General features: G+C 55.6%; 1 protein-coding gene across 2 annotated transcripts in view; it reads right to left on the bottom strand.

Annotated features, from left to right (window-relative positions):
* Stard10 (StAR related lipid transfer domain containing 10) overlaps nt 1–9,770 on the bottom strand; it is a 25,470-nt gene extending 15,700 nt beyond the window's left edge. The window contains exons 1-2 of one of the 2 annotated variants that reach the window (XM_055623045.1): nt 9,576–9,770; nt 8,897–9,216 (exon numbers count right to left, since the gene is read on the bottom strand). In XM_055623045.1, coding sequence (XP_055479020.1) covers nt 8,897–9,103 — 207 coding nt within the window. In that variant the 5' untranslated portion in view covers nt 9,104–9,216; nt 9,576–9,770. Of the gene's footprint in view, nt 1–8,896; nt 9,217–9,378; nt 9,512–9,575 lie in introns of those variants that run through there. The other variant, XM_055623044.1, reaches the window with a different exon arrangement.
* Nucleotides 9,771–13,505: the final 3,735 nt, after the last annotated feature.

Here is a 13,505-nt window from a genome sequence, read left to right as displayed (position 1 = left end):
GGAGGAGGAGGAGGAGGAGGAGGAGGAGGAGGAGGAGGAGGAGGAGGAGAAGTAGCAGTAGTAGAAGAAATTGAAGTTGTTCTGTGCAGAACCTCTGAGACCTTGTTGCCAGAACCCGGAAGCCCAGGCTCCACCAGGCTGCAGCCCGACACTGTGGGCAGACATAAAGGTTACTTGGAAATGCTCAGCAGTATCTGGCTTTCATGCCACTGATTGCCACAGAGACTGACATGGCTAGGGGTAGGAACCAGAGGGGTCTTAGGCCACTTACTCTTGGGCCAAGACAGGAAGCAGGCAATGATGAGCCTGTAGGGTCAGAGCAGAGCCAGAAGAAAGAGAAACTATAGGCAAAGTAACACATGGCAAAGCCAAATCCCAAAGGAAAGCCAGATGGGCAGGTGGCACCCAGGTGAAAGGGGGAAGAGGCTCTTGGCAGGCGCTGGTACAAGCTGGGAACCAGAAACGGCTGGCTTAGGGGAAGCGAAGGCACATGCAGCTGCATGAGGTAACCTGAGTCATCCTGAGTGAACAGGGAGAAGGCAGGAAATGGAGCCGTTCATTCATTCATCCATTCAGCAACTGCTAATGGGGTGCTCGCTGTGCCAGGTTCCGTGCTGGTGGTTTGATAGCTTTGCCCGCTCTATGGGAAGTCAGTGTTCCTTAGTGAATGCTGGCTCGGAAAAATGATGCGGAGGAACCTGCCTAGAGCTGGTGTAACCCAAAGTCTACCCCTGAGCCTGGTCCCTAAGAATCAGGCTCTGCTCTGTGAGGGAACCTAGGAATGCCAGGTGGGCTAGCAGTTAGCCAGAGGGGACTGTCCATGCTAGAGGCTGGAGCTTCTGGGGTATATGTGGGCCTGACTCAAAGTCTCTGTCCCCCTCTTCCAGCTCAGTGTTCACACCTGGAAAATGACCATTGGTCCCCTCAGCCTTCTCCTCTGAAAGGAAGGGGTCTGACAGCAACTACCTGCAACTCAACTTTTCTCTGAAAGGGCACACCCAAGACGGGTAGAAGGGTAACGTCCTGCCACGTCTTCTCCCTGTGAGGACCCACACAGACCCTTCTCTGCTGCTCCCCGTCCAGGGCTGGGTGACTCACCCCTGCTCTGCTGATGCCCTCGCTCCCTCTGGTCTCCAGCTTTTCCCTGGACACCACCCCCAAGGCCCAGCTCCAGCAGCAGGCCCAGCTCTGAGCAGTGATGAAGAGAAGGCTGCAGAGGCTAACCTGTTCTGCCCTTCTGCCTTTCCATTACTACCCTGAGGACAGGGGGAGCTGGATGAAGGAGGGGAGCCAGGAAAGAGAGCAATAATGTGGAGGTAGAAGAGCATGGAGTTGGAGATGGCGACCAGTGGAGTGAGACAAAACGGAATCAGGGCTGCTACTGGACACTGAGACAGATGAGGGCAAACTCCCCTGGGTGTCGGCGACCACGGTGGGCGATGATCCCTAAAGAGCTCTCAAGCACCAGACTTCTTCTTCAGTAGCCTCCTGGGCACCGAGCCCCAGACAGCCCCAGGCCCCTGGGTTCTCCATGTCCCAAGTATCTGCTTCCTTTCAGTGCCTAGAACCCAAGCCTGGCTCTGGACCAGTTCCTTCCTCTCCTTTTTTTCCTAGCCCTGCTGAACCCACAGCCTTCCTGGCAAGTCCGCTCTGCCCCAATATCATTGCTTGGCCTCTGTAGCCACATCCTCCTCTCAAAGCTCCAGGTTTCCAAGTCAAATAGTCCCCTGAAGCCAGGGAGTTTTCTAAGCACTGGGACAGACAATGGCATAAGCTTGAAAGCTTTTATCTTTCCTGGCTTCAGAAAAAAATCCAACTGTCCTGCCTCCCTTCTCCCTCAGCCCCAGAGTACACATCTGCAGCATCTAGGAGCTCACAGACCTCCAGAACCCGGCGAGGCGGAGGCATCATTCCCTGTTGAAGTCCTGTCTCAACCCCTGCTCCCATCCTCAGGCTCACTCAACTGGTCTCAGTCCAACTCTGTCCCAGCACTCCTATGAAGACGTTCCCTGTCTCTCCACCAAGCCTAGAGTCTCTGGAGAGGAGAGCCCAGGTCTGAACTATCTCCATATCCCCAACACAATAGCTGACAGAGCGGGCAGACAGCAAGAAGAGGTTTGCTAAACGAATAAACAACTGATACAGAGAGAGAGAGAGAGGGAAAGTGCCAAGTGGTGTCATCAGGGACACAGGCAGTTATCAGCCGACGAGAAGAGAACAGGGACAGGGCTGGAAAAGGGAGACCCTGAGACCCAGAGAGAGGCCAGAGAAGCAGACAGAGGAGGCAGCTTCAAGAAGAAGCAGGAAGGGGAAGCCATAGCAGCGCCAGAGCTGCACCAGGGGGCAGGAGCTACAGGAGACAGCTGAGCAGACATAATTGGATCAGAGACAACCCTGCTCCTGCAGTGAGGGGGCGTGACTCACACACAGAGTAATGCCAGACGCAGAAACACACAGGCTCATACTTGGCACACACATGTATTCGGTATGGAATGACCCAAATGTTCTCAGGTGCCTGCTTGGAGTTAGGGAAGCTTGTACCTGCCTGGGGGTTGGGGGCCTCACAGTCCACTCATCTGAAGGCTGCATCATACACAGCCACCCACAGTCCAGTTCCAGAAGCCCAGCCATAGAATCCTCCTCCCCCGTTACATTACCCTGTGCTCAGAACAGAGCCACCCTCTGGTATCTTCTTCAGTTGTTTGCTTCTGTTTTGCTTGGCTCTCTGTCAGGATATGAACCTCATAACAACAGGGTCTGATAAGTGTGATCTGGTGCCAAGTTCCTGCATAACACTATGCTCGGCAGACAGTTTGCACTCCTCAAATGTACGGACTCTGAGTACATGCATGTATGAATGAGTGCATGCATGCCGGAGGTACACAGGGGAGAAGCACACCTCTAGCTACCAGGCCTCTATCTCAAGCCTTAGCGCCTCCTCACCCATTCCTAGGTCCCAGGATGCCTAGAAAGGTTCAAAGACAGAAAGCAAGGTCCAGGAAACGATGGAGGGGACCTTGGGGAGCCAGCACTGATGAGCATGTGACAGAAACGCAGTAAGATTAAATGGCCCAGGTGCCCTAAGTAGATCCAGGCAGGGGTCACCCTCACTACCTGTGCAGACACTGTAGCACTGTCCCAGGATGGAAAGAGTCTAGAGATGTGGTTGGGTCTGCCCTCTGGGAGCCCAGGCTGAAAGGCAGGAAGGCCATGGTTTGCCAGGGAGGGGCAGGATGATGGCTCAGCAAGTAAGGGCATCTGCTACCATGACTGAGGACCTGAGTTCAACCTCTGGGACCTGCATAGTGGAAGGGGAGAACCAACTCTGTCAAGTTGTCCTCTGACCTCCCGAGTCCTGCCAGGGCATATGCATGCGAGCGCATATGTGCCTTGAGCCACTGGCCATAGGCTCCATTTAGTGGCAGGTGACAGGAGTGTGTATTCGGCATGGGACTCCCCAATCCCATGTTTTTGGGTCTCTATAGGGACCTACAACATCTACACCAACATAAGCATGCTAGAAGGGTACATGAAGAGCACTGAGCTCTTCATGTTGGGGACACTGCCAACCTGGCATCTACTCTGAGCTGTGTCCCTACACCTGTGGCCAGTGGATGGCCACCTGCTAAGGTAAGGGCCTGGGCTGTGACAGGGTTCTATTCCCATCTATGCTTGCTGGCAACCTGGTCCCCAGGCCTGTGGGAACAGTCTAGAGAGGCCCAGCCTAGGTCCCCAGACCGCCACAGACAGCCAAGTCTCCATGGTCAGAGTACCCAAGGCCCTGGCTCCAGGCGGTCCAGCCAAACGTAGAGGCGAAGGAAGAAAGAGGACCCAGCTGTCCCCAGGACTGCTCCTTTCTCTCATCTCCTGAAACTTTAAACACTCTTGGCTGGAAACTGAGCTGATGCTCGTTAAAGTTTAAAAGCTGGAGCCTAGGGAACCGGGTGTGGAGGGCACCGAGTCAGCCTAGGAGCTGGGCCCCACCCCCACAGGGACACCGCCTGGAGGCCCCGCCCACTGTCAGGGCAGGGCCACAGGGGCTGTACATCCGGCCACCTTCCACCTCGGCCCCTCTGCAAGCCACAGTTTGCACTCCGTCACCCCTTCTAATCTCTCCGGGCTGACCCCAAGCAGCAATGCCCACAGCCCTGCTCTAGCACAGCCTCGGTGCCTTTGCGCAGACAGGTAGTGGCAGCGGCCTGTCCCGACAGCAACCCTGGCACCGTAAGACCCCGGTTCCAGAAAGCTGAGGGCTGGACCAGCTTTCTAATCCTCTTCTAGTTCTCATTCTCCACCAGGGCATCTCTCCCGGTGCCCTGTCCTGTCTCCCCCATCCCATTCTTTACTCGTCTTTGGGTCTGTGCACAGTGCTCCTGGTGCTGTCAAACTCCTCTCTCTCCCCCTCAATTCCAAAGCTACCACCTAGGCATCATACTCCAGATCAGTGGCCCCTCTGGGTTCAACCGGGAGCCCCTTGATTCCTGGCTGTCCCGTACTTCCAGCACCTGCCCAGGTCGAGACAGGGTATCCAGTGATGTTCCCTGAATGAGTAACTGAAGTAGCAGAGCACAGGCAAGCTGATACTTCTGTCCACGATGAACAGATGAGGAAGTGGAAGCAGCCTTCCCGGGACCACACACCTAAGGTTAGGATTGCCTCTATAGAACACCTGCCCAGTCACTTCCTACAGAGATGGACAAACCAACACCAGAGAGGCCAGGCCAGGACCTGAACTCCCCACGCTGCAGACCCTAGAACCATATCAACTCTCAACCTTGCCACCACAGATAAGAAAAACAGGCCCAGAAAGGTGAAGTGACCCTTCAGATCACATGGCAAGGACTGGACTTTTACCCAGTTGGGAGCTCTCCATTGTGAGGTGTCCTCTCACAATGACAGAGCAGAGAGACCCAAAGACAGGGTGAGTCTCCACGGGGCTCTGGAGACAGAAAGGGTCAACAGGGCCGAGAGCCAGGCCAAGGGGCCCTGAGAAGGCAGCCTTGATTGGGCGAGAGGAGGGGAGAGGTAAGGACCTGAGTTCTGATCCAACTTCAGCCACTTCTGTTTGGTCTTGCACTAGTGAACTCCTGCTTGGAGCCTCTGTTTTTCCACATCCATTGGATTGATTAGTCTTACCTCACAGGACGATGGCAGACTCAGTAAGAAGACAAAAAAAAAAAAAAAAAAGGCAATGGTCCTGATCCTATGTACCCCAGCCTTGTCTTCAGGACAGCTTTGAGTCACAGACTGTCAAGGGTAAGAAAGGTCCTCAGAGATCCCTGAGTGAGCCACATGTCAGGAGAATGCAGTGCTCACGAGATGAGGATGAAGACCTGGACACTGGCTTGAGACTACAGCCCAGGTGCCTGTGGCATGGGACAAGTGGACAGTGAGCCAGGGCCAGGAGGGGATAACGAGAGCTTTCTCCAAAGGAGAGGGAAGGACTGCAGGACCAGAAGCCCGGAGACAGGCCCCTATTACCCAGGTACTTCCTTTGGCAAGAGGCTCTTAGCCATATTCCCTCAAGAACTCTCACAGTTCCTCTAACTCCAAGCCCTCATGGTTCCTGATGCCCAGTCTGCTCTTGTCATAGGTCATAGTTCCTACTTGGGTCACCCCTGCCGCTGTGTGCACTCACCAACCTGTGCCCTGTGGGCCAGAACCAACCTAGAATTGTCTTTCCTCTCTCTACTGAAAAACATCAGGAAGAACCTCGGGGTTCTCCTCTGCATGACACATGGAGAGACATATGGCAGGCATCAGAGGACCTGATCACACAGGCCATCCAGAGCATAGCTACCAGGGCTGCCCTTATCTTTCTCCCATGGACCCTGGCCCAGACACTGGCTCCTTCAAGTCAGGAATTCTCAATGGTAGATAACCAGAAAGCCCAGAGAGTGGAAGGGATGTGCCTCAGTCACACACAGCAAAAGAATACCACAGAACTAGATGGTTACCTGGGTGAATGACTGAGAAATGTTTCCTATTTCTCACAGTAAGGGCTGTGGGAAACCTGGGTTTGGGTTCTCAGCAGCCCTCTGCCTTGTCTCTGGGGTTCACATTCAGCATCTGTCTCTGGTACAGGACCTAGACTTGCAGAAGGCACTGTCTGCCTCCTGTCCATTAACCCAGAGCCCAGTAAAGGCCTGAAGGCAGGCCAGGAGAAAGGGAAAGAGTAGGGTTAGCCTTCATCAGTCTCTTTACTTTGTCCTGGCTCTAACTACTGGGCCCAGAGCCATGGTGGCTTCCAGGGACCTTTGGATACAGAGGTAGGGAGAAAAGCAGGATGAAATCAATCAAGTTCCACCCCCTTACACACACACACACACACACACACACACACACACACACACACACACACCCCACAGAGCACAGGGCATGTCCTGGTGCAGAAGAGAAGGAAAAAGAGGGGACAGAATTTCAACAAACAACTGGGGCTTAGTCCAAGCCTCCTGCAGGGACCCAGTGATCCCTGGGACTCTGGCTTCTACCTGAGGTATAACCTTGGCAAGGGTCAATCACCCCTCTGGGACTCAGCTTTGTCATCCATCAAATAAGAGTGGGATGATGAGAACATAACGTCCTTCAGTTCTTCAAAGAGTTATTTATTGATGGGGTTAAAGGCCAGGGCTGCCTAAGGATGCAAGTTCACCACACAGCAGAGAGGGCAGCGACTCTGGGACATGCACTGGGGTCGCACTCCTGTCTCGGTTGTGGGGTGTCCTTTCTTTCGGTCTGTTTCTTAGTAACACAGAGACAAACTGAAGACTCCCCAGGACTGGCCTGAGGCTAAATCAGATAACCAAGAGAAAATGCTTGGCTGGGAGCAAGGTGCTTATCAGAAACAGGATTAACTGTGTGGCAACTGGACGTCCTGGAATCTGGGGCCAGGAAGCTCGGAGACCCGGGCTCATCTCCCAGAACTCCATCCGCTGTGCATGGAGGAGCAGGCATGGAGGCTGGCCACTGGGTGATACCCATAACTGAGTGCAAGTCTCCTCCCTGGGCCTAGGTTCTTCTACTGTGAAATGGGGCTGAGGCGGTATGGGAGAAAAGTCAGAGATGAGATTAGACTTGGAGGCTAACCCATCAGGGCTCTAAGCTTGCTGCAGCTCTCCCCCCACTCCCTTGGGACTTAGCCACGTGACCATGTGCTGGGCCCTGGCGGTCTCTGGTCCTCAGTATCTTCTCCTGCACACCTTTGTAGGAGGAGGGATTACAAAGCAGGCTCTACAAGAGGGTGTTTAGTACCTTAGCCTCTGTGCAGTACGTGAAGCCCTGGGGCCCCTCGTGTTGGAGAAAACATATGTCCTGCTTGGTAGTTTATAAACACCACAGCTTTTTCAAAACTTCTCCCTTCCCAGGTCTGATCTAGCCACAAGGGGTCTGTTTGAGGCAGTCTGGTCCATATACCTGCCAACTCTAGTCCTGGGCAAGGCTGGGTTTATTCATTAACCAAGCCAGATGGAGGAGGCAGCTCTGCCCTGTTGACAAAGGGTGGGAGTTCCTTCACTCCCCCATACACACACACACACACACACACACACACACACACACACACACACTCTAGCAAGCCAGCCCTGTGGGGAAGACAGACTTCCCAGCCCCAGCACACTGCTGGTTTTAAGCCTTCCTCAGCCAGTCCAACTTTTCACGTTGCCCCCATGTCCATCTTTCTCTAACATCACTGCCCCGGTGGACACCGTGGGGAGGACCCTGCATGCAAGCAGCAACATGCTGACACTACCAGCTGCCTTTCCCTTCCTGCCCCTCCGGCTCAGACCTAGACTAGGCCCTGGAGACGCTCCAGCCCAGGGTCGTTAAGCCTGGGCAGGAAGGAGCTATACACGGAAACCCAGAGAGAGTCAGTCAGCCAGGGCGTCCAGAGACACTCACAGAGGGCAAAGGGACAGCAGGAAGAGCAAGCCAATCATGTGGGGACAGGTGGATAAAGCTGTACATGATTAGGGCAAGGCAGAAAAACTCTGGGCCAGGGGGGAAGGGCTGCAGCTCAGGCTCTGGTAGAAGGCCAGACCCCAGGCAGAAGAGACCCTGTGAAGACAGTCCGGAGCCCTGGTCTCTAAGAACAAGAAAGCATCCTCCCCAGATGCAGAGCAGCAGAAAAGTGCCTTTAAGAGCCCTCTAAAGGGAAGTTCGCACCCTGTAATGTGTCACTCACGACAAAACAACATGTAAGAGGGACGGCTGCTGAGGCCCGAGACCAGGATCTCTGCCACATCACACCTCATGCCTGCCCTGTCTTAACAGAGAGAGGGGAATCACGGGTCTGGGAGGAGGAGAGATGGCAGTGAGGGGCGGTGAGTACACACCTGCTGGTTTCTGAGCTGGTTTCCCTTGACCGGTGCCCTGCCTCCCTAGTTTACCCCTAGCGTGGCTCAGGGCAAGAGAGCCTTCAGGAGCTGCCAGCCACAGTCCTAAAGGCCTGCTGGAGACTCCGAGCCTGGGGGAGCCAATGGGCAGGGAACCAAGCAGGAAGGAATCTCATCCTTGGCACCCAAGACTGCACAAAGTAGTGCAGAAGACCCATCTCAGGCAAGAGAACCAGGGGTGAACCGGCGGGGGGCCGTTCTCGCGCCTAGTCAATCAAACCAGGGGCCCAAGTGGAAGCTGCTCTGGAAGAGGGATCCCCGAGACACTATCCCCTCTTAGTGTGCCTGGCCACCACCCACCTCCCAGACAGACAGGCATGCCCAGGTATGAGCTCGGTGAGCCAGGGACGTCAGGTGGCCCGTGTGTAATGGGGCACCGCGCCTCCTCTGGTTTATCGTAGGAGACTCTGGACCCAGATGCCCCTGGTCTGAGTCTGGACGAAGAGCCTCCTGGGAGAGAGCGTTCAGGAGCAGTAGAGGCTGCAGGGACCACAGGGCAACCCTACCTTGATCTTGTGCAGAGGCCGATCCATCTCCACAGCCTGCACCCACACAGACACGCCGGCCTTGCTGTAGGTCAGGTTCCAGCCCACCTCGGCCTCACACTCTGACCGGAAGCTGCGGAAGTCCTGATCATCTGGCACTTGGACACTTTCGCGGCCCAAGGCGGGCCGAGGCCCTTGGGGTTCTGTTGAGGCAGCTGGCTTCTCCATAGGGCGCGTGGGGAGGCCCGGGGCCCTGCTCTTACTCCGACTCTCCTGGGTCCTCCGCGGAGGCTCAGACAACGTCGACGCGGCTGCAGATGCTGACGCCACCTTCCCGGGACCTGCAAGACCGGTTTGGGGACCAGAGTCAGTGCGCTGGGGGCGCGGGTGGGGCTACCCGGGGTCCCGGACCAGCAGACGGCTCGGGAAGGGCAGGCGCTCGCCCCGGCGCTGGCAGCCCCGCGCAGGGCGATCCCTGGGTCCACCCTCCCACGAGGAGCGACCTCACACTTCCCCGGAGCGGCAGCGCGGCTGCTGCGTGGCGGGCGCAGGAGCCCGCGGGGGCCGGGCTGGGCTGGGGGAGCGCAGGTGCGGGTCTGGCTCCGGGTCCCCGCGCGGCGCTGGCCGGACTCGCTCAACTAACTCGGCAGCGAGCGGCGCCGGGCCGCGGTGGGGGCGGGGGGCGGTGGCCGAGCCTCACCTGTGCCTGCTGCTCTGCCGGAGCCCGACGGGGCCGGGGCGCGAGCTCCTCCTCCGCCGCCGCTGCCTCCGCTGCCCGGGCGACCGGGGGCCGCGCGGGGGCCCTGGGGGGAGGAGCAGTGGGTCCCGCCGCCCCGCCCCGCCCCGCGCCCCCCGCCCCGCGCGCCCCCTCCGCCTCCTCCCCTCCCGCTGGGCGCTGGGCTCCCGGCTCCCGGGCTCCGCTCGCCTCGCAGGGTATTTTCCAGGCTGCGGAGGTAAGAGCTGCGGGAGCACCGAGCCCCGCCCCGCCCCGCCGGGTCCTAGCGCCCGCCCCCGTGAGCCCCGGGGAAGGGGCGAAGTCCGGGAGGAGCTTCAGACCAGCAGAGGACTGGGGACCGAGGAGCATTAGCCGGTGTAGCGAAGTAGCAAAGTAGCCTGGACTCTCAGAGTAAGGACGAGGTCCCTAGAGGGGTTCTGGAAGTTAACTGTGAGCCGCTTCTCTGCTCCTCGCTCCCACCCTTGCCAGGCACACCCTTCTGTAACAGCTTGTTCACACACACAGCGGTCACAGAGGTCAAGGGTGGGCACACCCCCATGGCACAGAGAGTAACTAGCAGGAATAGGGATGACAGCCCCCAGTCACTTAGAGAGGGCCACAATTGCAAGAGCTTAACGAGCCTCCTCCACACAGCCAACTCAGTTCCCAGCAGGGTATGCGAACCAAGCCGAAACTGGTCCAACTTCAAAGGCTCAAGGTTCACAGGCTGGCCACAGTTTGGCAAAATTTCCACTTCAGTCTCACCCTGACCATAGAGAGGTCCTGAACCAGCACCCCCATATCCCTATTTGGCAGTTTCCGCACCCGCTCCTCTTTAGTGCGGGGCCATGTACACACCTCCCGTAGACTAAGAATGGTTTTCAAAAGCACAGGGCCCCAGAACGCTGGCGCTTTCTTAGCCCTCCCCTGCAGAAGAGAGTGGCCCAAAGCCCCACTCTGTAGCCTGGGGTTAAGATCTGTCCGCTAACTCCTCTGCCCACTCCTCCATCCTGGAGAGCTCGGCCCTTTGTGCCAGCTCTGTCCCGCCTACTCAGTGTGAGCTGAGTCCTGCAGTTCAGTTTTTCTAGGACCAGGCCAGTATGCGTCTGACAGTCCCACTGGTCCTGGGCCGCAGAGGAGCAGGGACAGCCTTTGATGTGCTCCTCTGGATAAGCTCCTAATAGGAGCAGAACGTGACCACCGCTGACCTACTGCCAGAGTGCGCACAGGGCTCTCCCCGGCAGAAGCAGGGTACCGAGCCTGGGCTCCTCGCTGTGCATTCTGGTCCCCCCCACACCGCGCCCTCAGAAATCACATCCTACCTTCTCCTTGCAGAGTTCTTTTCTTACAGGTGTTAAGAGAAAAATGAGGAGTCAGCACTGTGGTTCACAAATAGATGTGTTTTTCCCTCAAGGGCTCAGGGCTCTGAGATGTTTGTAAATCATGCCCAGTTTTAAAGTGAGCAGGAAACAGAGTGTGGTGGCACAGGTCTGTAATTCCAGCTACTCAGGAGACTGAGACAGGAAGATTCAAAGTTTTAAGGCTTTCCTGGGTTTCCCACCAAGTTCAAAACCAGCACAGGCAACAAAATGAGAAAAGACTTGTCTCAAATAGAAAAAAGGGGGTGGGGGGGGGCTGTAACTTTGTGGTAGAGCCCTAGGTTTACCATTAGCACCACATGATCGTCATCATCGTCAGAGGTAGGTAGGTGTTAGTGGCACCTTTTGTAACCCCAGCACTCGGGAGGCAGAGGCAGGTGGATATCTGAGTTGGAGGTCAGCCTGGTCTACAGAGTGAGTCCAGAATAGCCAAGGCTACACAGAGAAACCCTCTCTTAAAAAATAAATAAATAAAAATAAAAGGCAGGGCAAGCAGGTAGCCATGATGGCAGGTGGCCTTGAAGGAATTCTACAAATTAAATCTTCTCAAACAAAGCAAAACTTCAGGTCCCTATCAGGTCTGTGCAGTGACCTCAGATACCCAGGCCTCCATCCAGCAGCAGTTAGGAGCATCAGCTAATTGCACACACACCCTCTGAACCCACACTCTTCAGAAGTGTCAGGGATGAGTAAGCACTGTTGGGGGCAGGCTTTGGGCTTGAGAGGCCTCAGGCACCGACTCTCTGAACCTCCTCTGCCCAAGTCCATCTTCCCTAAGCCTCAGTAGTTTTGCGATTCCAACACTCCCAGGCTTCTGGGAGGCCAAAGGGAACCCCAGCAAAGCCAAAACCTGCTGGTGAACTGAATCGTTGGGAGTTGGCCATGAGGTTGAGAAATGGCCGCAATGGCCTGATGGCTTTGGGCCCTGATAACACATAATCTTGGCAGAGAGCAGGCAGCAGGATACTAAACCTCCCATGCCCACCTTCCAGTCAGGGGTGGTGGGGAGATAAGGCGAGGGTGAGAGCAGGAGGTGGCTGGGAAGGCAAACTGACAGAAGGCCCTCCCCAGCCCTAAGGGGCCCTTCTGAGGGGAAGACAGCCAGCTAGTGAGGAACAGATGAAAGGAACCAAGCTGTCACTCACATCACCCAGACTAAGAACACATCCTTTAGGTCTTGAGGTCAAGAACAGCAGGTGACACGGTGACGAATGCAGAAGCATGTCAGTTCATCTGCTCATCCATTCGCCCCTCACCCCAGGAATTTAGCTGTCCCTGGCTCAAGCTCCTGACAGCCTCTTGAACATGACAAAGAAGCCCCAAATCCTGTTCACCGCATCCTGAAGCAGGAGAGACAAGTAGAGTGAGCCAAGCAGATAAAAGCAAGCTTGGCAGAAGAGTCTGGACACCCAGCATTCTCTGTTTCCCACAGTCTGCCTGTGGACCTGGGTTCAAATCAAAACAATACCATTTTCTATCAGATCTCTCTCTCTCTCTCCTGTCTCTCTGCCTGCTTCCTCATCTGGAACATTAACCTCTGAGAATGACTAGAGTTAAGGCTTGTGAATGTGCCTTTCTTCCTTGGAAAAGTAATCAAAAATATAGTGGAGGATGGGTCGAGCAGAGAAGAACTCACTGTCCAAAACTGGTTCTGATAAAAAAAAAAAAAGATTAAGGAAACATCATGATGTAGTTAGATTCTGGTGCAAAGGCTGGCAAAGCGAGATGCCTGCCATGCCCGGTCAGTGCCTGGAGCAAGGGCCTACACACAAGATGGGTATATCACCTGTGAGGCCCAGATCAGAGGTTGCTCTGGCTCTTTTATGGCCCCCAGATCCCAAAAGCTTGGCACTGAGCAGGTGCTGTGGGGTGCAGAGATAATGGTAATCAGCAAACTGAGAAGCTAGAGGAATGTGAGGACTCAAGGCCCGGGGAAGCGCTGAGCAAACCTGGGTCTCACTTGCACCCTCATGAAGAGGGGACTTCTAGATCCTCAGCATTGTGGTTCCTGAAATGGGAGAAGCAGGGGGCCAGTGGGGTTATGGCAGACAGCTGTTGGTGCAAGGGTCATGCAGACTCTACCTGGAGCTGTCCCTTTACCTGCTCTCTAACGCCCTCAACTCCCTGCACCAATTCTAAAGACCCTCAGACTGATGCCATGTGGACCCACCCTGGCAAGTGAAGACATTAAGGCCCAGAGATCAGGGGCCATGGAAAATGAGAAACTCAGCAGCTGGCTGTGCTGGAGTATGTCAGTACTAGCACCGCTGAGGCAGAGGCAGGCACTTTAGGGGCAATTCAAGGTCATTTTCACCTACATAGGAAGTTTGAAGCTAACCCGGGCTACACAAAACAAAAGATCCAGTTCTCCTGAACTGAAATAGCCCCTACCCTGAGGACCATCCTTTCTACTTGTGGGGACCTTGAAAATTTGGCAAGCTATTACTTTAACAACCCCCCCAACACCCCCCCCCCCACACACACACACAGTACCTGCTGCTTGTTTTTTGGTTTTGGGAGATGGGTCTAACTCTAG

Source organism: Psammomys obesus, unplaced genomic scaffold (assembly GCF_907164565.1).
Source record: "Psammomys obesus unplaced genomic scaffold, mPsaObe1.curated_primary_1811, whole genome shotgun sequence".
Taxonomy (NCBI): Eukaryota; Metazoa; Chordata; class Mammalia; order Rodentia; family Muridae; genus Psammomys; species Psammomys obesus.
The sequence above is the reverse complement of the archived record's forward strand: the minus strand, read 5'-3'. Positions and strand labels throughout refer to the sequence as shown.